Below are 24457 nucleotides of genomic sequence, written 5' to 3'. Positions count from 1 at the left end.
ATCTTTTGGGTATATGCCTAAGAGTGGAAGTGCTGGATCTTGTAGTAGACTGATTCCCATTTTCCTGAGGAATCTCCATACTGATTTCCAAAGTGGCTGTATGAGTTGGCACTCCCACCAGCAGTGAAGGAGTGTTCCCCTTTCTCCACATCCTCTTCAGCATAAACTGTCATTGGTGTTTTTTATTTTAGCCATTCTGACAGAAGTAAGATGGTATCTCAGAGTTATTTTGATTTGCATTTCCCTAATGGCTAAGGATGTTGAGCACTTTCTTAAATGTCTCTCAGCCATTTTAGACTCCTCTATTGAGAATTATCAATATCAGTACCCTACTTTTTAATTGGATCCTTTGGTGTCTTGGAGACTTGCTTCTTGAGTTCTTTGTAAAATTTGGAGATCAGCCCTCTGTCAGATGTGGGGTTGATGAATATCTTTTCCCATTCTGTGGCCTGCTGTTTTGTCTTGTTGACTGTTTCCTTTGCCTTACAGAAGCTTCTCAGTTTCAGGAGGTCCTATTTTTTGATTGTCGATCTCAGTGTCTATGCTACTGGAGTTATGTTCAGGAAGCAGTCTTCTGGACCAGTTCCTTCAAGGGCACCGCCCCCCCACTTTCTCTTCTAAGAGATTCAGTTTGGCTGGATTTATGTTGAGGTCTTTGATCCATTTGGACTTAAGTTTTGTGCATGGTGATAGACATGGACCTATTTGCAGTTTTTTACATGCTAGCATCCAGTTATGCCAGCACCATATGTTGAAGATGCCTTTTTTCCCATTGTATAATTTTGGCTTCTTTGTCAAAAATCATATATCCCTATGTGTGTGGGTTTATATCAGGGTGCTCAATTTGATTCCATTGGTCTACCTGTCTATTTTTGTGCCAATGCCAAGTTGTTTTGAGGGCTATAGCTTTATAATAGAGCTTGAAGTCAGGGATGGTGATGCCTCCGGAAGTTCCTTTATTTTACAGGAATGTATTAGCTATCCTGGGTCTTTTGTTTTTCCATATAAAGTTGAGAATTGTTCTTTCAAGGTCTATGAAGAATTGTACTGGTAGTTTGATTCAGATTGCATTGAATCTGTAGATTGCTTTTGGCAAAACTGCCATTTTTACTACATTGATCCTACCTATCCAAGAGCATGGGAGATCTTCCCATTTTCTGATATCTTCTTTGATTTCTTTCTTTAAAGACTCAAACTTCTTGATATGCAGGCCTTTCACTTGCTTGGTTAGGGTTACCCCCAAGGTATTTTATGTTGTTTGTGGCAATTGTAAAGAGTGAAGTTTCTCAGATTTCTTTCTCAGTCTTTTTGTCATCTGTATATAGTAGGACTACTGACTTTTTTGAGTTGATCTTGTATCCTGCCACTTTGCTGAAGGTGTTTATCAGCTGTAAGAGTTGCCTGGTAGAGTTTTTCAGGTCATTTATGTAAAGTATTATATCATCTGCAAATAGTGGAAGTTTGACTTCTTTTCCAATTTGTGTCCCCTTGATCTCCTTTTGTTGTCTTATTGCTCTAGCTAGAACTTCAAGTACAATATTGAAGAGGTATGGTGAGAGGCCACAGCCTTATCTTGTTCCTGATTTTAGAGAAATCGTGTTGAGTTTCTCTCCAGTTAGTTTAATTTTGGCTGTTGGTTTGTTGTATATAGCTTTTATTATGTTATCTCTGATTTTTCCAAGACCTTTATTGTGAAGGGATGTTGGGTTTTGTCAAAGGCTTTTTCAGCATCTAATGAGAGGATCATGTGATTTTTGTTTCTCAGCTTGTTTATATGGTGGATTACATTGATGGATTTTTCGTATGTTGAACCATCCCTGCATCCCTGGGGTGAAGCCTGCTTTATCGTGGTGGATGATTTTTCTGATGTGTTCTTGGGCTCGATTTACCAGAATTTTATTGAGTATTTTTGGATCAATGTTCATGAGGGATATTGGTCTGAAGTTCTCTTTCTTAGTTGTGTCTTTGTGTGGCTTGGGTATCAAGGTTATTGAAGCCTTGTAAAAAGAGTTTGGCAATGATACTTCTGCTTCTATTGCATGGAATACTTTGAGAAGAATTGGTATTAGCTGTTCTTTGGATTTCTGGTAAAATTCTGCACTGAAACCATTTGGACCTGGGATTTTTTTGGTTGGGAGACTTTTGAGGACTGCTTCTATTTCATTAGGGGTTATAGGTCTATTTAAATTGCTTATCTGTTATTGATTTGATTTTAGTAAATGATATCTATCCAGAAAATAGCCCATTTCCTTTAAATTTTCAAATTTTGTGGAGTACAGGTTTTCAAAGTATGACCTGATGATTCCCTGGATTTCCCAGTGTCTGTTGTTATGTCCCCCTTTTCATTTCTGATTTTGTTAATTTGCATGTTCACACTCTGCCATTTGCTTAGTTTGGATAAAGGTTATCTATCATGTTGATTTTTTCAAATCCTTCATTACATTGATTCTTTGCATTGTTGCTCTAATTTTTACTTCATTGATTTCAGCCCTCAATTTGGTTATTTCCTGGTGTCTACTCCTCTGGGGTGAGTTTGCTTCTTTTTGTTCTAGAGCTTTCAATTGTGCTGTTAATTCTCTGGTGTGACTATTCTCCAGTTTCTTCATGTGGGCACTTAGTGCTATGAACTTTCTTCTTAGCACTGTTTTCCAAGTGTCCCATAAGTTTGGGGATGTTGTGTCTTCATTCTCATTGAATTCTAGGAAGTCTTTAATTTCTTTTTTTATTTCTTCTTTGACCAAGGAATGGTGTAATTGTGCATTATTCAGTTTCCATGAGTTTGTAGGGTTTCTACAATTTGTGTTGTTGAATTCTAACTTTAAAGCATGGTGGTCTGATAAGACACATGGAGTTATTTCAATTTTTTGTACCTGTTGAAGTTTGATATGTTGCCAAGTATGTGGTCAATTTTTGAGAAGGGTCCATGTGATGTTGAGAAGAAGGTATATTCTTTTGTGTTTGGATGGAATGTTCTATAGATGTCTGTTAAACCCAATTTGGTCATAACTTCTATTAATCTTTTGTTACATTGTTGAGTTTCTGTCTGGTAGTCCTGTATAGTGGTGGAAGTGGGGTGTTGAGATCTCCCACTGTAAGTGTGTGAGGTTTTATGTGTGTTTTGAGTATTAGTAATGTTTCTTTTACAAAAGTGGCTGCCTTTTGTATTTGGGACATAGATGTTCAGAATTGAGTCTTCATCTTGGTGGATTTCTCCTGTGATGCACATGAAATGACCTCTTTCATCTCTTTTGATTGATTTTAAAGTCTAATTTGTTAGATATTAGGATTGCTACCCCCGCTTGTTTCCTGGGTCCATTTGATTGGAAAAGCTCTTCCAAACCCTTAACTCTGAGGTAACATCTGTCTTTGAAGCTGAGGTGTGTCTTGTATGCAGCAGAAGGGTGGATTCTGTCTTCAAATCGATTCTGTTAGCCTGTGTCTTTTTATGGACTAGTTAAGACCATTAATATGTAGGGATATTAATGGCAATTGATTGCTCATTCTTGTATGTTTTGGAATTTTTGGTAGTGGTGGAATGGTATGTGTATTTCCACCTTTTTTTTTCTTTTGGCTATTGGTAAAGTGGGAATATCTATCACCTATGTTTTTCTGGTTGTAGTTAACTGCCTTAGGTTGGAATTTTCCTTCCAGAACTTTCTGTAGGACTGGGTTTGTGTATATGTATTGTTTAAATCTGGTTTTGTCATGGAATATCTTGTTTTCTCCATCTATAGTGGTTGAAAGCTTTGCTAGTTGAAAGTCTAGGCTGGCATCCGTGGGCCCTTAGTGTTGGTAGAATATCTGTCCACGTCCTTCTGGCCTTCAGAGTTTCCATGGAGAAGTCAGCTGTAATTCTAATAGGTTTGCTTTTGTATGTTACTTGGCCTTTTTCCTTAACTACTCTTACTATTCTTTCTTTATTCTGTATATTTGGGGTCTTGATTATTATGTGGTAAGGGGACTTTTTGTGATCCACTCTATTTGGTGTTCTGTAAGCTTCTTGTACTTTCATTGGCATGTCTTTCTTTAGGTTGGGAAAGTCTTCTTCTCTGATTTTGTTGAATGTGTTTTCTGCCCCTTTGAGGTGGTTTTCTTCACCTTCTTCTATACCTATTATTCTTAGGTTTGGTCTTTTCACGGTGTCCCATATTTCCTGGATATTTTGTGTTAGGGATTTGTTGGACTTAAGATTTTCTTTGGTCAATGAGTCTATTTCTTCTAGTTTATCATCAATGCTTGAGATTCTCAATGCTTGAGATTCTGTCTTTCATCTCTTGTATTCTGTTGGTTATGCTTGCATCTGTAGTACCTGACTGTTTGCCCAATTTTTCCATTTCCACCATCCCCTCAGACTTTTTATTATCTCTATTTCAGCTTGTAACCTTTGCACTGTTTCAATTGTTTCTTGACATTTTTGCTTTGTCTTTTTCTCCATTTCTTGCATTTTTGTTAGTTTTTTTTCCATCTCTTTAAAAGATTTTCTCATATCGTATTTGAGGGCCTCTATCATTTTCATGAAATTGTTTTTTAGGTTATTCTCTTCTGCTTCATCTGCCCTGGGATATTTGGGTCTTGCTGGTATAGAGTCTCTAGACTCTGGCAGTCATATTGGTTTTTCTGTTGTTGAGTGTGTTTTATATTGTCTCCTTCCCATCCCTTCTTCTAGTGGGTGCAGAAGGAGTCTGGTGGGTACAGGACCAGGGTTCCCTTCCGGTGGGTGCAAATAGGTCCAATACTCTTGTATCTTCTGCAGTCCGCAGTCCCTAAGCCTCAGCTGGTTGAGGGCAGGGCATAGGAAGGCAGCCCAGAAGCAGGCCTAGGCTTACCTAGTCCCGTGGGCAGACAAAGGGACTGTGATGCTGGTAGTTTCTCGGTGGGTTGGCTCCCGCCAGTGTGGGAACCACAGTGGCAGTCCCCAGGCTTCTGGTGGTTGTGCTCAGAGCACAGGAAAGCAGATGGAAAACAGGCCCAGGCTTACCTAGTCCCGTGGGCAGAGAAAGGGACTATGATGCTGGCAGTCTCTAGGTGGGTTAGATCCAGCAGGGCCTTAGTGCATATTTTACATGTGTAAGCACAGACTCTTACCAGCATCCACAGGCATTTTAGAGCACTGGGCTTGATGAGACACTGATGAGCCCAGGAAATGTATGTTGATGAGATGAATGGAAACCCCTTATTAATTTCTTTCTTTTTGGCAAGTTATTTTATATGTATAGGTATTTTTCCTGCATGGTGCCTGCGTGCATGTGTGTGTCTGTGTCTGTGTCTGTGTCTGTGTCTGTGTCTGTGTCTGTGTCTGTGTCTGTGTGTATCCCCAGTACCTGGTGCCCAAGGAGTTCATAAGAGGGTATTAGACCCCTGGGAATTGGAGTTACAGATGTCTGTGAGCTACCATGTGGATGCTAGGCACCATACCTGGGTCCTCTGCAAGAGCAGCAAATGCTTTTAACTTCTCAGCTGTCTTTTAAGTCCCCTTATTAAGTTCCCATTGAAAGATACTAAATTTTTATGTGTGATACTATTTCTTATTCCCCAAAAACTCTTATTATACTTGCTTAATAATGTATCTAATTAACTGACTTTCTTCTAGACCAAAGACCGAAGATGCTTGGGTGTTTGCAAAGCCCAACGCCATCCAGGCTATCGGGGTGATGTCTTTTGGTGAGTACCTGGCTTCACAACCCTTTTCCAGTATAATTCCATCTGTTCTGTGAAAAGGTACTGTTCCCTGTACGTCTACAGCACGTCTTCTAAGTTTGGATTCCCCCTTAGCAGCACACAATCTAGTTCGTGTTAGTATAAAATTAGACTCAAGCCTTTCTTGCCTGTCAGAGGCCTTCCTCGTTCATTAGTAAAATTTGCTTCTAATTGGAGGAAAGTGTTTCCCAGATAGACATTCACTACAGTTAGTGTGATTCCTAACTGGGAAGTATAGCAAATATCACTGACTCCTTCAAAGTCTTTGGAGAAAGGACTACTACTTGGCTGAATGTCGATAGCTCCTCTATGTCCCAGATGCAGTGGAAGGTCATTCCTTAAGATAGGAAGAGCCATTAGGAAGAGGGGGAAAATAAGTTGGACAGGCCTGGTTCATGTCAACAGTGGCATGAGGAGATCAGGTAAGCCCTCTGTGTAGTTGCTCATTTGTAGACTTAATAGAAAACTTACTTTCTGGCTTTTTAGTGTCACAAAATTAATGTATTTTCATTTTAGGTAGTTGCAATTCTAAGGCAGTGTGCATCTCTCGATGCAGAGTAGAGAACACAGCCCTTCTGCTTCCCCAGTAACGATTTTTTTCTTTTGTGTTACAGCATTCATTTGTCACCACAACTGCTTCCTAGTCTACGGTTCTCTCGAAGAGCCCACGGTAGCTAAGTGGTGCCGGGTCATCCACACGTCCATCTTGGTTTCTGTATTTATCTGTGTGCTCTTTGCCACATGTGGGTACTTGACTTTTACCGGCTTCACTCAAGGTAAAATGAAACACTAAACCACATCGATCTTGGTGCACATGGAGACTGGTACCACTATATCTGGGCCAGTGTTCTTGGGGGTCTGTCCGACATCATCCCCCTTCCTCCCCCTCTCTGTTCTACCTTCCTGCCTCTCTATGCTCGGCTCCATAATTTCTCTCTTCTCAACGTCTGAGACTTAGTTCTGTAACCCCATACTCCCTGCTTCCAGACACATTTGTTTCCAGACATGAACTCTGGTTCCCCTCTCCACTGCCAGTCTGTACTTTTCCTGGGCACCCCGAGCTTCCTAGTACTGAGCTGATAACCTTTCCGGTTCTGGTCCTTTTGGCCTTCTCCGAGTCAGCTAGCTGTCCTGAACTGCCTCCCACTTGAGGAAAGAATGACTGTACTAGCACGGTTTTTCTTTTCCTGTGCTAATTTGTTTTTCTTCCTAAGGACTTCTAATCCCCCACGCAGACATTGGGGGCTTGCTTTTGTGTTGACAAACAGTCTGGGTGATTTCCTCCTTTTCCTTCTAGCCCAGGTCTTCCTTTGCATCTGCAGCCTGTAGGATGTTTCTGCTTAATTGTCTCATTCTGGACTATATCACAAACATCATATTTCCTATAAAGCCAGTCCTTACCCTCCCTGACTTCAAAGGGACTTCTTTTTTCTTGTGTCTCTCTCGGGCCTGGTTACTAAGTGGTCTTCCCTTTGCAGCTTTAGATCCTGTCATCCAATCTTTCAAAGTGTAATACTCAGGGTAGCCTGACAGCAGGCCAGGCATTATGATTCACATATTCCGAAGCTTTTGCAGGTCTAGGATCTCACTTGACCTTCCCACAACCCTTTGAAGGTAAGTGGAATAACTAGTTCTACTTCCTGCTTACACAGAAAGAGAAGTAACTTGCCCCAGCCGGCCGGTAACAGCCAGAATGCACGTGGTCTTCTGAAGCTCGAGTTCAGATCTCCGGCCCACCTCCTCTGTCAGCCTCCCCAGTTTTGATCAACACAGAGCCTCCAATAATCTGTTAGAGTCCAGCTCTTCTTGGCTTCGTTTTCTGTGACACTGTGGTACTCTTGGGATGCCTTGATCTGCACAGAGATCATAGGTCTCCGTGATTATGTGCGTGTGTTTCTCAGAAAATAAGAAACATTAAAAAAAAACTAGTGATAATGTGATACCAATGCAGTTATATATGCATGAATGTATATATGCACATATAATATACAAACACATACATATGTGTATGTACATACATGTATATGTTCATACCAGGATAGTGCAGTTAAAAGCAACCTTCAAAGTCTAGGTAAGACCTGTTTCAAGCACTGCCATGTACCAATCACAACTGCTACATAGTAGGCCAAGTTGAACAGGCTAAGGGCTCCCTGAATGCGCTTTATAGATGTCTGGTTTTGCTAGTAATACCTCCCTAGTGTTTTTAGCAGTGGTAATCGCCCTGCTGTAATTAAATATTTAGGACAGCTGTGAGTGGTCTCTAACATGCACAATCCCGACACAACACATGGGAGACTAAGGCAAGAGGATGGCTAGCCTGGGCTATATAGAAACACTCTCTAAAATAGAAGTGTGATAGGGGCTCTTTAAGCTGAGTGTGCCCACATGCACCTGTTCTGGGACGTGGGAGAGACAGTAGGATCACTTGGGCTTCCTGGCTGCCACAGCCTATCTTCGGCGAGAGATCCTGTCTCAAAAATAATAAGGCAGAGCATGATGAAGCAGGGCACCTGATGTCCTCTGCTGGCCTCCAGAAGCCCGTGCACAGGTGCAAATACCCACACACCTGTGTGCACACACTACACACACACACACACACACACACACACGTTCTGTCTCACACACACATCTTTATGTGACAAAGCTCACATGTATTTGGTGTCATTGTTCTTGCCCTTGTCCCCACCCTACCCCCCCCAGCTATAATTCCCTGACACACATTTAATTTTCCAGCTAGAATGAGCCAACTTTGCTTCTTTAGCTCATTTCTCTTTAGGCAGATCTGATCTTTTTCGTACAAGCTACATGCTCCCCTATTATTCTGGTAAACTCAAGCCAATAAGGCAGCAGGAGTCTAGCACCCCATTGCTATTTCTTGTGACTTCAAAACAGATCCAGGGCCTGGCTATTAGAGGAGGAAAGCAACGGGAACTTCCGTTCTTGGTTTTCTCACAGCGTTGAACCCTCAGTTGGTGCTGGAGCTGTTCTCTGCCACTACAACTTTGTGTTGTCGTCTTCTTCTGCCCAGAAGGGACACTAGGAAAGTCAGACACATCTGGTGTCACTGGTGGGGGGGAAGGGACACGGCCACTTAAAGTGTGTCTTGGAAAGAGGGAGTTCAAGCGGCCGCCGCCTTCACTCTTTAATACGCACAAGCCGTGTTGCCTTCTTCTGCAACAGTGTGGGAAAATATGTAGCTCTCATCTAAGTTTCTGATTGGCTTAGTTGAGAAACGGCAACTGCTGTGTCCAAACTTAACCATGGTATGTTCAGAAGGTAAAGAGGCCGGAAGAGAGCTGGCCAGGGCCCTGAATCTTTTCATAGACTCCTGAAAGCATACAGAGACTCAATAAGAACCAGCCTAAGATATATACATATATATGTCCTGTTACTTGATTTAGAAATAATTAAATTTAGTGTCCTTTCCTGGAATCAGTACTATTTTTAGGTTTGAGCCAGTGAAATCTGTTTTTACACTTGGGTGCATCAAATATCAGGAAAGACAGTGTATCTTTTGGATTCCTTGGCATGGTCCTGAGCTTAAGATCTGGACCTATACCTCAAATGCAGGAAACTCAGCTCCCCACATGGCCGGGTCCTACTCTTCCTTGTGGGATTGTCCTCCATCTAAAAATAGTATTTCAAAGAGAAATTTGCTTATTTTAATAGACATTTGTTTAAAATAATACAATCACCAGGAACAAAGACCAGAAGCCATTTGTTAAGGCAGTGCATAAGAATTTAGGGAGTTGATTCTGTTATTTAAAAAAACACAATGAACAAAATAGTTTTTCAAAAATTGGCACAACTTTAAGGCAAACTTACCAAAAACAAATAAGAACTCTACCAGTGATGAGAATACCTTCAAGTGGAACGTGTACTAGTTTTAATAAATGCAGGGCTATGGAAGGCAGTATGCTATACTTAGACCTAGCAATCTATTCTTTTACTTATATGAAATGAAATATAATAGGCCGCCACTTTTATACAAAAGACTATCTCGTTTGCCAGTTACTCCCAATACCTTGCAAATAAATATTTTTTTCCTATTCTCCAGGAGACTTATTTGAAAACTACTGCAGAAGTGATGACCTGGTGACCTTTGGAAGGTTTTGTTATGGAATCACTGTCATTTTGACATACCCGATTGAATGCTTTGTCACTAGAGAGGTAAGCATAGGCTCTTCTCAGCCCTTTGCCCTGATGACTGTGCTACTGCATTTATTTAGGAAGACACAGATAATTCAATAGCTTAAACTCTCTAAATGCATGATGACAGGTGATAGATTCATACAACCTTCTCTTTAAGCTACACGTATCAGAATCTACAGATGAATAATCTACAGATGACTATTGCTAGGTCACAAAGAAACCCAGGACAAATGGCCTGCCAGGTTATCTCAGCACTTCTCACCCCCACCCCCTACCCTAAACCTCTCCATCCCTTGACCTTCCTATAAAATGATTCCTATATAACCCAGACACTTTGGCCACATGCTTTCTTGACCTCTAGGTGGGGTCCTCTCTTGGCTAGCTTGCCCTCTCTTCTTCCCTTCCTCTCTCGGTTGCATCCCTCCCCCCTACTTCTTTCTCTCCCTACTCTGGATTCTTCCAGACGACTCTCTGGTTGTTTTCTCTCCCTCATATCTACAATAAAACGTTCTTCCCAAACATACCTAGGAGTGGCCATGTCCTCATTTTCATTCAAATATTTACAAAACAAATTTCTTTTAGATGTCATGATTGTATGTCATGCTCTAAGGTCGAGTCTAGATGATCAAGAACACAAACACACCAGTTGGTTCCCAAGTGAACAGAAGCCTTCAGAACAGCCAAATCTAAGTGGTTGCCTTTATTTTTAAAGAAATGACAAAAGTAAATTAAGGGTGAACGTTTAAAGAAACTGTTCCCATTTGTGTTAGGATGTTTCCTAAGTCATTGCTTATTTACCATAGGCCAGACAGAGTAATTGGCTTTATTTTGAAAAATAACATATTATATTCCATGGGGAATCAAACTTCAACTTAAACCTATAGGTCTATAGATACATTTTGGTGTATATTTTTATACAAATGTTTTATGTAAACTTTAGATACAGTTATGTAGACAAATGAAAACCTATTCTTATGCAATACTGGGTAACATGGCTTGTCAGGAATCTCTAATGCTGTTGGCTAAATAGCCATTGTGCTGAGTAGCAGCACCCACAGCACTGTGGAAAGGGCTGAGTCAGGATCTATCCCTACGGGCTGTTTATGCTGTGCACTGTGTGACTTCATATAATATATGAAGAGAACCACCAACAGAGCCTTAAATCCCCTGTCTAATCCAAAGGCATCTCAAGGCAACTGACTTCTCACTGTAGGCCAGTTCTGGTAATGAGAGCCAGGGACACAGAGGGGATGTTCAGTGCTGTGTGTTCCTTCCAGTGGCACTCAGGTTCACAAATGGCTCGTGCCCTTCCTTCAGAGAAAACTCTATGCATATTTTTGAGCTTCAAGATTCTTTCAAAACTTTGCTAACTATTGATTGGGAAAGGCTGTTCCTTCAGCATCCGCCCAGGTTCAAATCGGATGGCGCAAGCTTGGATGCCTTCTTGTCAACCGTATGTGGATGGTTTGGGTCACTTCACCGGCAGTGTCTGTCTTTCCTATGTAGAAATGAGTTTCCATCCTAGCTGCTATAACTGGAAAGCAGAATAAGACCAAGATTTTTTCCCTGGCAGCATGTATCTCCCAGAGGGATGCTGTATGAACCTCACTGGTTGCTGTTTTAATCTGCTCACGTATACACACAAACAGAGCCAACATGAACACAACCATTTCTCTTCGTAGATAAAATAGCCAGGTACATATAAAGAGGATTAAAAAAAAGATTGTACGCCTCTGATCCTGCCTAAGTGGTTATTTCATCCTCATAATGACATCTTAGAGATGTATGGAACAGTTGTGTTTAAAGAAGATAAATCTGGGGAAACAGTGAATTTACATCATCTGTGTTACTAGTATCACCATTAGGTCTCCGTCAGCAGCATCGGATCAGATGATCTGTGGGGATATCATCTGGCTAGGTCATTTTTCAACAGCTGTCATCGTCCCAGTACTGACAGCTGACGCGCTCTCTGCACTGACAGTCCTTGCTTCACTGGTGTTTTGCCCTGTTCAGGTCTTCTTTCCGTCCTCTATAGATAATGTTCCTATCCTTCCTCCTTTTCCCTTCCTTACACTACAACCTCAGCTTGTAATTTTGCTCTAAATTTTATCCCCACCTCAAGCTCGGATAGGTCACTCACATTTCAGAAGTGTCAAAAAGAAGGGAGGCTGCCATGACCTGTGTGCCGTGGTCCCAGAAGCCTAACTGGGTGACACGGTAATGGAGAAATACAGACACACATACAGAAAATCTCAGGTTGTGTGGGGTGTGCTTGCTCCAATGGAGGGCACCTACTATGACAGCCCAGAAACTGTTGTGTTTATTATACACAGAATAAGGAGGAGATAGCTAGTCCTGGTGGGAGATCTTAGAGTATAAACATCTAGGAAGAAGAACAGACAGTAGAGTGTACTTTCTGTCAACATTTTCACAGACTTGGGGAAGTTTTGCAATCATATTAGTCTGAGGCATTGGGGCCCTTGACATGGCTGTGCTTATGTCAACATTACACATTCATTCGGGGCTTCATCTGCTCCTTGCACTTTCATCCAGGGCTTCTCAACTCCCCAGAGGAGACCATTCTAGACAACTAAACAGTCCTCTAAATTCTACTTGGTCCTTTTAATTCTGCCACAAACTGATCTCTATTTGTTTCTTTATACCAGTTATAGGTCTTCTATTGGGATGACAATTCTTGAGAATAGGAATCATTCTTTTGACACTCCCTTATTGTACATTTATCAGGGTGGGATACATCCAATAGCTGACTATAGATTAGCTTCCTGATCTGCGTATTCTTGGAAAATAGTAATAAAGTATCTAATATGTCTTTCCTCTTTGTAGGTTTCATTTGTATAAAATTGATTTCCTCTTAATAAACGATAGTAGAAATGGCTGAGAGGCCAACAGGGGACTGATCCAGACTCCATGAATGCATTGTCAGTGAGGAGGCCTCAGAAATCTCTGGGGCCTTGGGTAGGAGATCAGTGTTCACCATGGTGTACGAATGAACTTTGGGAGCCTATTCCACATGGAGGGATGCTCTCTCAGCCTGGACACATGGGGAAGGGCCTAGGTCCCGCCCTGAATGACATGACAGACTCTGGAGATCCCCCCAAGGAGGGCTTCACCCTCCCTGGGGAAAGATGTGGGGATTGGGCCGGGGGCTTGAGGGGACTGGTGGAGGGACAAGAGAAGAGGGGTGGGAGAGGGAGCTGGGATTGACATGTGAAGCATGCACATTTCCAATTTAAATAAAAACATATATTGAAAAAATAGTAGCACTCCTCCAGTATCATTAAGAGGGTAAGCACTAACACCTTCCTTAGAGGCCATTAAAAAAATCAATTAGTATTTGTAGTTTGTTTTACTGACAGTCTTCCCATTTCAAGAAGGATAGACAACTTTCAGAGCTTTCTTATCCTTAAAAGAATGTGTATATTATAACACTGGTGTGCCACTGACTGACAACTTTCACAGCAAAGAATACTTATTGCTATGTATGTGGGTATGTAATTTCTTCAAAAAGTCAGAAACATTCCTAGTAAACTAAGGTTTGATGAGTTGCTGTACTGGTACTGTTGGTGGTGTATGTAGACACGGTACCAGTGTGAAAGCCTCTTGCTGATTCCAGTAAGCCTCAAGAACACCTCTCAAACTGCTCTGTTTATTCGCCAGGTCATTGCCAATGTGTTTCTTGGTGGGAATCCTTCATCAGTGTTCCGCATCATCTTAACGGTGGTTATCATTACTGCAGCCACACTGGTGTCATTGCTGATTGATTGCCTTGGAATAGTTTTAGAACTCAATGTAAGTACATTGAAAGATTTGCTCCGTCCTTTCTGAAAATCTCTCTTAAAATGTTTCCATCTAATGCAAAACGTGCTTTCCCTTTTTTTTAAAGTTTCACTTTCTGAATTATAATGGAAATCTGTTGGCAACATATAATAAAGATTGATAATGATGAGACTCTGCTGTTTATGGAAGCATACAGTTTATAGCAGCGCTTGTCAAAGAGGGTGTTTTTGCTCCCCACTCAGGAGGGTGGCATTTGTAATGTCTGATCACATCTTTGGTTGACTAACAGAATGGTAATGCTGTGGGTATATAGTGAGAAGAAGTCAGGAACACAGTAATATCTCATGATGTTCAGAACAATCCCTCACAACAAAAATGTGTCTGACTAAAAGTGTCAAAAATTCCATGGCTGCATGTCCTGTGCCTGTACTGTCCAGGTATTTCTCAAGTTGACTTACACCCTTCATTGTATGTGGAATTGACATGTCTAGTGGATTTGTTGAAATTATAGAAAGAATAAAATTCTGTCCTGATCACATAATCACTTTATTTTCCTTTAAATATTTTTTCTCTCCCCAGACCTTTCTTTTGTCATCTCTATCCACACAGATGTAGGTCTCTATTGTGTCACGTCTGCACTGATCTTTTTCTTTAAAAGCAATCAGAAATGTTATTGTTCAGTAACCCAGCCCTTGCCTTTATGGAAACTTCTTTCCAATACCCTTCTCCAAAGTGTCCCTTAGCTGCCAGATTTATTTTCAGCCTGTGACTGTGCCGTATCACTCTTTTCTCTTCTCCTTTACCCTGTCTGTTTTTTTCATTCATTCCCTTTCTTACAATGATTATTTTTGTATATCTGCCTAAATCCTATGAAGACTATTGTCAACTATAACTTCTAACTCACTTATTCATTGACCATATAGTCATTGAGCAATTACTCTGTACTACACAGTAGAGATACAGAGATGGAAGGAAATTTGAAAGAATCTAACCTTTCCCACTAACATGAAGGTTCAACTGCTGGGTAAATGATGAACACACACACACAAAAATTAACACACTTTAGTGGCAGATTCCATTGGGAACATAGAGGGACAGAAAAGCACATCAAGAATGAGTCCACTGTATTTTGTGAAGCTAGGATAATGGTGCCATTTGATGAGATAGCAATGAGATGAAAACCACTAATGCAGGGTCATGATTCTTCCCTCTCCACAAGACTTGCAGGATTTCTAATCAGAATGAAACCAGTTTGCACCTCCTGGTCATGCACCACAGGGAATGTAGAGTTATGCAGGAGAGACTCCAGCTCATCATACACTCCTGGTTATGAGAACCGCAGGATAAATGAGTGTTTATCATTCATACTCATGTCACTGTGCTTTCCCAATGCCATTGTGACTTGAAGTTCTGGACAAAAACAGGAGGATAGCCTGTGGAGTAACAAATAATTTGGACTTTTCTTATATCAGATGAAATGCAAAAGGGAGAGTGTCCATCGTCCCCAGTGCCAGACACCATGGACACTGGGGAAGTTTCATTATATCAACAAGAGGAAAAGGGTTTGTTGATTTTGATATGTTGATCAGTCCAATAGTTCCAGCAAGTCAGCTTCTCAGGAGACTAAGCTAGGGGATTTCTTGAATTCAGTCTGAGCAGTAATGCAAGACCTTATCTCTAAAACAAATGGGAGGTGGGAACCAGAACTAAAATCATATGATAGTCTTGATTTCTGTGATTTCTTTGAATGGTCCCTGTTTAACTTAATGAAATAACTTTTATGTAAGACCTTAGACCATATGACATTTGAACTGTCCATGAATTATCTTTACTTACCAAATGGTAAATTCTTTGAAGATAAGCATATATAATGACTTTCTTCATGGCCTACCACACTGGGCACTGAGCTAAGGACATTGGGCTCAAATTATTACATGAATGACTATGCCTTGTGACCACAGTTTAGGACCTAGAAATGTTCATGAACATAAGAGTATCTACTTGAATAGAAGCAGGAACTAAATTACGGAATACATATGCAAACACCTGTCCCTCCCTCTCTCCCTCCCTCCCTTCCTCCCTACTTTCTTCTCCCTCTCCCTCTCCCTTCCTCCCTCCCTCTCTCTCCCTCTCCCTTTCTCTCTCTCACACACACACAAACACACACACACACACACACACACACACATCACAGTGTTGTCAGTAGTAATAAAATTTCAACTATACTGTAGAGATGTCTGAAATAATGAGCCCCTACAGCAGTTCCTTTCCTGTTGCTGTGTTAAAATATCCTGCCACAGCAACTTCAGAAAGATAAGGCTATTTGGGCTCACAGTTCATCACGACTGGGACATCACAGCAGCAGCAGTATGAGGCCAGCCTGGCATTTAGGAAACACACATTTTATCCACACACACAAACAGGAAATACAGAGAGAGAACAGGAAATGAGTTCACACTATAAAACCCCAAAGCTGCCCCCAATAATGTACTTCCTCCAGCAAGGCCACATCTGAAGGATCCATGACTCCCCCAAACAGCACCACCATCTGGAGACCAGGTGTGCAAATACATGGGCCTATTTCTCATACAAGCTACAATACTGCCAAACAGTTTTTGTTGATTGTTTGTTTGTTTGTTTGTTTCCTGGTTTTATGAAATAGCTCATTTGAGTTGCCAAAGTTTATTAACTTGATTTTATATTTTTAAACTATTTATTCGCTATGTATTCATGGTGTGTATGTGTGTGTGTGTGTGAGGGGGGAGGGAGGGAGGGAGGGAGGGAGGGAGGGAGGGAGGGAGGAAGGGAAGGAGAGGGAGAGGGAGAGGGAGAGGGAGCAAGCAGGCACGTATATGCTACTGTTTAAACACATAAGGGTCATTGGACCGTATTTTGGAGTTGGTTATCTCCTGCCACCACAGGTTTTGGGGCTTGAACTCAAGCTGTCAGACTTGTGCTGCAAGAGCTTTTACCCTCTGAGCTGTCTTGCCAGCCTGACCATTTCTGTTCTTTAAAATGTATTTATTTTTATGAGCATGAATGTTTTGCCTGCACTTATGTGAATGCATACCTGGTACTCACAGTGGCAAGAAGAGGGGCACCAAATCTCCTGGAACTGGAGCGAGGAACTGTTGTTGTAAGTGGCCATGTGGGTGCTGGGAACTGGACCTGGGTCTTCTGCAAGAGCAGCAAGTGCTCTTCCCACTGAACCATCTCTCCTGCCCCAATAGCTAGTCAGTCTAGCAGAAACTGCAAGTTTCAGATTCAATGAGAGCCCCTGTCTCAAGGAAATAAGGCCGAGATTGACGTAACGGGACACCCAAGGTTGTCTTCTAGCTGCCACATGCATGGACACACTGGCATACATTTGAATACACCATGTTCATTGCGCATGCAAAACCCGGGGATATAGCTTAGGGATGGATTGCCTCTCCTATTTATGCAAGGGTCTGCATCCTATCCATAGCACATAAAAATGATAGTGTGTGTGTGTGTGTGTGTGTGTGTGTGTGTGTATTGGGGGGGGGGGTCCAACACAGACAGAGAGACTAAATTTAAGAATAATCCATGCTACATATGAAACATTTTTAATGGACTAAAGTAAATACCAGGCTGTAAGTAAATTGGAACTAAAGATTTTTTTTGTCATTATTTTTTGTTCACAGCTTTCACATTAGTTAATAGGATTTCTGTGAGGGGACGTGAAGGACAACCCAGAGCTTTGTCACGGTCACTAATTGTTTTAGAAATTCTTCTCTGTTGTGGTTTTTCAGATATCATAGTCACCCACACTGATTTGAGACATTTGTTAGAGTCGGAACTTGCAAAATCAGGGAAATCCTGTCGTTGCTAAAACTAAGTAAATACAGGCTAAATTATTCAGATTATCTGGTAAAATTCAAAGCCAGTTTAGAATTCCACCTTTGTTTCATTGTTTTCCTAGCAGAGGCCAGCGATGAAATATTCTCAAAGCAGGGACAGTCTCAATTTTAAAGAGTCCATTTTTAAAGCAAAGAAAATTAGTCCTTGACCTATTCTGCTGCAACACTCCAGCATCTTGGCTGGACGTGCTGCTAGGGAAGAGGTATCTGCAGTAATTGGGCCCTATGGGTTTCTACTTGTGGAACAAAGAGGAAAAAAAAAAAGAAACAGCTGGTGCTGTGGCCACAGGAACCAGCCGCCAAAGCACTGTGTGCTGCTCACTTGACAGGAAGAAAGCAGGCCAGGGAGAAGACAGACAGACAGACGTAATCATTGCAGGAGCAAACCAGAGCCCACACTGGCATACTTCCTAGGATACAGCCTTTGAATTGTTCCTAAGGAACAGGAATAACTTTCACCAGTATCAGCTGATTGTAAATAAGAAATTTAAAAGATGGGTAATTTTTTTGTCTTTTTTTTCACTTCTGCTTTGAAATATTAGCAGTGATGGTTGTGGGCGTGAGAGGAGGACAGAGGAAGGGACCCAGGGAAATCCAGGCCTGCTCCTCAGCACAGCCAAAGGAACAAGGAACGACTGGAATATGGCCACAGAGGTGGGGGGGGGTGAAGGAATGGGGGAGTAGTGGTCCTGACCTTCAGGGCATTGTGCTTCATCAGGAGTCACCCCGAGGAAGAGGCCATTAGGCATACTCTGGAGGCTGAAGAGAAGGTTTGCTAGGGAGGCAAGGACCAACAGCAAGGATAAAGGAGCTTCTGAGAAAGCCTCACCTTGAAACCACCAGCTGCCACTCCCTGTACACCCTAAGTCTATGTTTTATCCAAGGAACATGGGTCCTATCCATCTTCCTGAATCCCCTTCTGGTTGCTATAGAGACGCAGCTGGCAGTCTGGTCCCTGCAGGACCTTTGACAATCTCAGAAGCTGTGTCCCCATACCCAGGGAAGCCATATGCCTCACTCCCTTCAGGGGTATGAGCAAGAACAGAGGCAGGGGCAATCAGAAGTGGGTCTTGCTGGTTACCCTCATCACTTTCAAGGGACTGGGGGCTCCTCCTGCCACCCAGATAGGACTGATGCACATGACTATGGAAACCCTGTCTGCAAACCCTGGCACCTGAGGTCTATGCTGGTGGCACCAACCTGCAAGGCTGATTCTTCTACTGGACAGCAGCAGCCAGGGGCCCAGTGAGATCCTGCCCTCATTCCTATCAATGGATCCCATCCCCCACCTGACTGCTGGAGGCCCTGGAGGCCTGGAATCTCCAACAGTGTTCAGCAGCAGCTGGTCTACCTGGCAACCCCCAGGCTAAAGGAGCCAGCATGCCACAGTGATGGGCACATGCAGCTGATGACCAATCTCTGAGGTGTCTCATGGACCAAGGGTGTGACCATGCCAGGGAGGGATGCCAGGGTGGGTTCTGGTGGGAGTGGTTCCCAGTGCACCTAGAGGCTGATGGGAAACATTTTCTTCACCATGGCTGCACAGTCCTGTCAGGATTAATTTTTTTCATTCCTATTTAGTTTTTAGCTTCTTGCAACATTTAACAGGTTCTGTTCAGGCAACAAAACACAGTTTTATGATCTGTATTGGTTGAAAATGTCCTACAGAACTTTTGTTCTTTCTATGATGCAGATTACAAAATGTCCTGGCATCAGCAATGGATGGGATTGAACTGTCTTTATGAATAAGACAAAATTTGTACCATCTCCTTAATTAGCAGTTATGGTTTTATTACCTGCCAAGCAATTTCTGAAGCTGGTGGTGTATCCTCAGACAGACCTACGTTAACTGGGTTAGTAGGGTGAACTCCTTTACATAGAGCAGATTGGTCTGGAGTTCCAGTCATGACTTCTAGCAAAATGGAGCTTTGACGCCATCTAGCAAGTAGCTAGACATGAACAAGATAGCCAACTGGGTTTCTTCCGATACAAATATCAGCTGTGACATTTGCTCTGTAACTGTCACTTTCCCAGCTTAATTATTTCTTCTATTATTAATTTTCATGGCATGACAAGATACCAAGACAAAGGCAACTTATAAAAGAAAGTATTTAGTTGGTTCTCAAGGTTCCGGAGTGTTAGAGTCTCAAGACTATCATGGCAGGAAGCATGGCAACAGGCAGGCAGGCATGGTACTGGAGCAGTAGCTGAGAGTTCACATCTTGAGACATAAGCACCAAGTGTGGGGCCAGAAGGGGAGATTTAAATGGGAATGGTTTGGGCTGTTGAAACCTCAAAGCCTAGCCCCTGTGACATAGCTCCTCCCACAAGGCAATACCTCCTAATCCTTCTCAAACAGTTCCACTAACTGGGGACCATGCGGTCAAATACATGAGCCTGAGGGGGCCATTCTCATTCACGTCACCACAGCAACTCATAAGGACTGTAATGCAAATGGAACACCCACTGCCTTGCCTGCCTGGAAAGCTGGATTTGGAAGAGTCTCCAAAGGCTGGCTGAGGACAGCGTCTGAGCAGTAGCAGGTGGTAGTTTCCTTCCTGATAGTAGTGTCACACCCTCTGTTCCAGATGAGTTCGCCTCACACATGGTTCCTACAATAAGCAGAGTCTATACACACAGACCACTGTGTACAGGCTGAGTTAATTTCACTACCCAATTTCTTACTTCAAAGATGCAGATTCATTTCCATAATATTTTCCATAACTCCATTTAAAATATTACATTGTCCTCTTAATTTCAGCCATTTGATTATTTTTTATTTGTTATGTCCCTTTCATAGATATTTATGTCTATTCAAGTACTATATAGCAAAACAACACTGTGTATATATTTATTTTTATTCTCCTATCTTTGTGTGTATATGTGTGTATGTGGCACACATGTGTTATGTATGCATGTCTGCATGTATGTGGACACATGTGTGTTTGAGTATGTATGCACATTCATATGAGGCCCGAGGTTTATGTAGGGAATCATCTCCAGCTGTTCTTCTACCTTGTTTGTTGAGGCTGGGTCTCTCCATCAAACCCCAATGTTGGCAATATTACAAATCTCTGAAGTCCTGTCTCCATCCTGACTTTAGAGGCTAGAACTAATTACAAGGAGGTCACCACATCCACCTGGTATTTACATTGTTATGGGAATCAGAACTCTGGTCCTCACACTTGCATGCTGAGAACTTTAATGACTGAGCCCTCTCCTTAGTCCTATATATTTTAAAATTAGACCTCTTAGTATTTTGTCATTCTCCTATCTCTTACTATAGTAATATTTTCTAGGCATTCTTCCCCAAAATTTTAGATGCTACCTGATAATCTGATTCCACAAAGTCATTTATCTGTAACTTTAAAAAAAAACACTAAAAGGAAGTATACTATTGAAAGCTTCTATTCTGGAGATGACACTTACTATGGAAAAAATGTATTTTATTGGCTAGTATTGAGAAACTCATACTTTTAAAGATATTGAAGGTATGATCTGTAGTTTTCATCACCCAATTTCAAATTCAGCTTGCACGGGTTGAAATACTGTACAACTAATGAGACCCTGTCTCAGAAGTAAACAAATAAGTAAACAAGAAAAAAAGCCAAGTGTGGTGGCACATGTCTTTAATCCAAACACTCATTCAGACAGAAGAGGCAGGAAGATCTCTGTGAGTTAGAGGCTATCCCAGTTTACATAGTGAGAACATACCAGCCAGTGCTACATTGTGAGAACTTGTCTTCTAAAAATAAATAAATAAAAGTTAAATAACCTGAACAGTCCATTCTCCTGGAAAACTTAAAAACCAGATGGCAGGTATAATCAAGTATAATAAAATCCTCAGAAAACTGACAGATCATTTCACACCTAGTAAGAAGCTACCATCAAAAGACAAGAGAAAACAAATATTCGTAAAGGCAACCCTTGGGAGAAATGTAGGTTGTCATCTATTATGGAAAAAATTGTGGGGGTTCTTAAAAGCAGTTCAAAACAACAACTACCAACCACGGGGCCAGCAGTCTCTATCCAAAGTTTATACCCAAAGGAGACAGACTGACCATCTCATACCCTTATCTGCACACCACGTTCACTGCAGCATTATCTGCATTAGCCAAGATATGGAAGCAACCTACGTGTCTATCAACACGAATGAGTAAAGAAAACAGAGTTTGTATACACCATGGAATGTAACTCAACTTTAAAAACAAAGCACTGTGTGAATAAGCACTATACTAAGTGAAACAAGCTAGACACAGAATGAAATGAAAAAGCATGATTTTACTAAGTATGTGGAACTTATTTTTTAAATACAAATAGAGTCAGAGACTAGATGCGTGGTTATTGGGGGGAGGGAAAGAGAAAAAGCAGAGGTGTGGGGTGAGGATGCAGATAGGAGACTTACAGTCTTAATAGGCTAGAGGTGGAAGATGCAACAAGAAAGACTAATGAACAACAGTGTACTACATTTTGAGAATTTGGTTAAATAATAGATATTCAGAAGTTCTTTTCATATATGCAAAAGGGATTGACTTTTATTCTAAATTTGTCCCATCATAGTAATATTATCTACATGTGTCTCATTGTACCATGTTGTAAACTTCTAATATACATAGTCTTACTTAAAAAGAAAACTTTTATGATGTATGACAAACATTTGTCATAAAATTTTAATGTTTTTGTTAACATATAGCACTTGGCATGATGAGAAAAATGTTTTACCTAAAGCACAGTGAATCTTAACATTTATAAAGTTTCTAGTGAGAATTAGTTCGACTGAAGGGGAAAAATCTCTTTCCCTTTGAAGTCAGTATATGTCCCCGTTTTTTACAATAAACAAGTCTACTACCCATAATTTTCAATCTGACATTCCCCCTTAGGTTGGATTTATTGGCAATTAGTTCGGGGAGTGTAACAAGTGACAGTCATTTCGTTCTGCTGTCAATTTTCTAGGGTAATTAATGTATTTAGCCTCACTTGAAAGAAGACCTAGGAATGGGATTTCATGCTAAGCCCGAGGGTTAGGCTTTTCTTTCTGACACAGACAGGCACCACTTTCTAACTTGAATGAAGAAAAAAGAGAAATGCCCATCCAATTTCCCAATGCCCCTCTCTGTGCACTAACAGTAGATAAACCACTCAGATTTGGAAGGGCATTATAGATATACAGGAATTTCTAGATAACATTAGGAAAGATGATGTGACTGAAAAAATGGGTTTCAAGTTTTCCAGAAGGTCATCTTACCATCTGCTTTACTGTCTATTAATCTCTCCCTAGGCTTGCTAGACATTACTATTACTATCCCCCCTCTTTGTAACTATTCCATTGGAAAGGAAAAAAAACCTACATTTAAGTCTTTCCTTAACATGTTTCCTTCCTTTTTTGCTTTCACTGAACCTATAAAACTTTTAATATGTATAATGAAAAAACTTTAAAAACGCTGGACTACTTTACATATTACCAATGTGTATGTGTATGTGTATGTATATGTGTGATATAGAGACGGGAGCGCTCACATGCCATGGCCTCTGTGTGGAAGACTGAACAACTTTGTAACATCACTTCTCATGTTCCCTCTGTGTGTCCATCTGTTCCTGAGATGGAACTTAGGCCAACAGGCTTTCATTATAAGGTGGCAAGTGCCTATCTCTACTGAATCAGCCCCCCATAAATGTTTCTCTAATGCTTCTTAAAAGCCATATGAGAAGATATGTGAGATGGCTCACCTCTGTAATCCTAGCACTTGGGAGGGTAAGGCAGGCAAATTACTACCAGTTTGATGCCAGCCTTGAAATCAAAGGGAAACCTTGTCTCAGAAAAAATAAATAAATAAAAAATGAATAAAGTCACCCAAGGAATTCGCTCCTATAACACTAACCTGTGTCTTGTCTCCAACACACAGGGTGTGCTCTGTGCAGCTCCTTTGATCTTTATCATCCCCTCAGTGTGTTATCTGAAATTATCTGAAGAACCAAGGACACACGCAGATAAGATAATGGCCTGCATCATGATTCCAGTTGGTGCGGTGGTGATGGTAGTGGGATTCATCATGGCCGTTACAAATCCTCAGGACTGCACGCATGGGCAGGAAATGTTCTACTGCTTTCCTGACAACACCTCCCTCACAAACGTCTCCCATTCTCATCTTCAGCTGACAACACAGCTTTCTCCTTGGAACCTTAGCATCTTCCAGTGAGTTGGCTGCTTCACACAATATGCATGTTTTTCAGGGCTGCCTATGCCTATGTCTCTTTGTCACCTGTCGTCACTGACAAGTATCAAGACTTGCTTGTCCATACTCTTCACAACAATATGAAAAATAAAGAAAATCGAATATATATTCTACCTTAAACTGGGACAGAGGTGTTTTATTGTGACTGTACTCATCTAGTTGAGGACCAGTGAAACCATTAGTATCTGCTTTCAGTGCCCAAATCATTATTATCTTGTACATGAGTCACTGTATTGGGCTTTCAAATCAGTAGGCGATTGTACATTAGAACTGGGGTTGGGGTACCTTCAGGAAAAGGCGAATGCTTAAAAAGGGTGTAGAATTGAAGGGAGAATGAAACACAACTCTGCTAAATCTGTTAGTAGGATAGCTATCCCAGCAACAAAGAAAGCTCTCTGTAGTAACTTTGGGAGCATCCATTGTTGACAAGGAAGCAGGTCCCTAGATGAATAAGCAACCAACCACCCCCACTCCCACCTCTCCACCCCCCACCCTTCCCCACCCTATCCCACCCCAGCTAAGAAGCTCAAATAATGGGGAGAGCAATCCTGTGTAGGACATCAAAATTATCTCCAGGCTTTCTATATTGGGGAAATTTGATCAGTGACCTTTTTTAAAACAGAAACACACACACACTCTTTTCTGAAGCATTAGTCTAACACATCAATTATATTTCAGATTTGGACCTGCTGGGTC

The 24457-nt window shown here is 41.4% G+C and overlaps 1 protein-coding gene across 2 annotated transcripts in view; it reads left to right on the top strand.

The window, feature by feature from the left end:
* Slc38a11 (solute carrier family 38 member 11) overlaps nt 1–23881 on the top strand; it is a 51266-nt gene extending 27385 nt beyond the window's left edge. Inside the window, exons 8-12 of one of the 2 annotated variants that reach the window (XM_040745465.1) lie at nt 5591–5661; nt 6312–6473; nt 9755–9867; nt 13528–13659; nt 23432–23881. In XM_040745465.1, the coding sequence (XP_040601399.1) occupies nt 5591–5661; nt 6312–6473; nt 9755–9867; nt 13528–13659; nt 23432–23725 (772 nt within the window). In that variant the 3' untranslated portion in view covers nt 23726–23881. The remainder of the gene's footprint in view (nt 1–5590; nt 5662–6311; nt 6474–9754; nt 9868–13527; nt 13660–23431) is intronic. The other variant, XM_040745466.1, reaches the window with a different exon arrangement.
* The last annotated feature ends 576 nt before the right edge of the window (nt 23882–24457 follow it).

Source organism: Mesocricetus auratus, unplaced genomic scaffold, assembly GCF_017639785.1.
Source record: "Mesocricetus auratus isolate SY011 unplaced genomic scaffold, BCM_Maur_2.0 Super-Scaffold_100004, whole genome shotgun sequence".
In the NCBI taxonomy this organism is placed as follows: Eukaryota; Metazoa; Chordata; class Mammalia; order Rodentia; family Cricetidae; genus Mesocricetus; species Mesocricetus auratus.
Note: the sequence above shows the minus strand (reverse complement) of the source record. Positions and strands in the feature narration are given on the sequence as shown.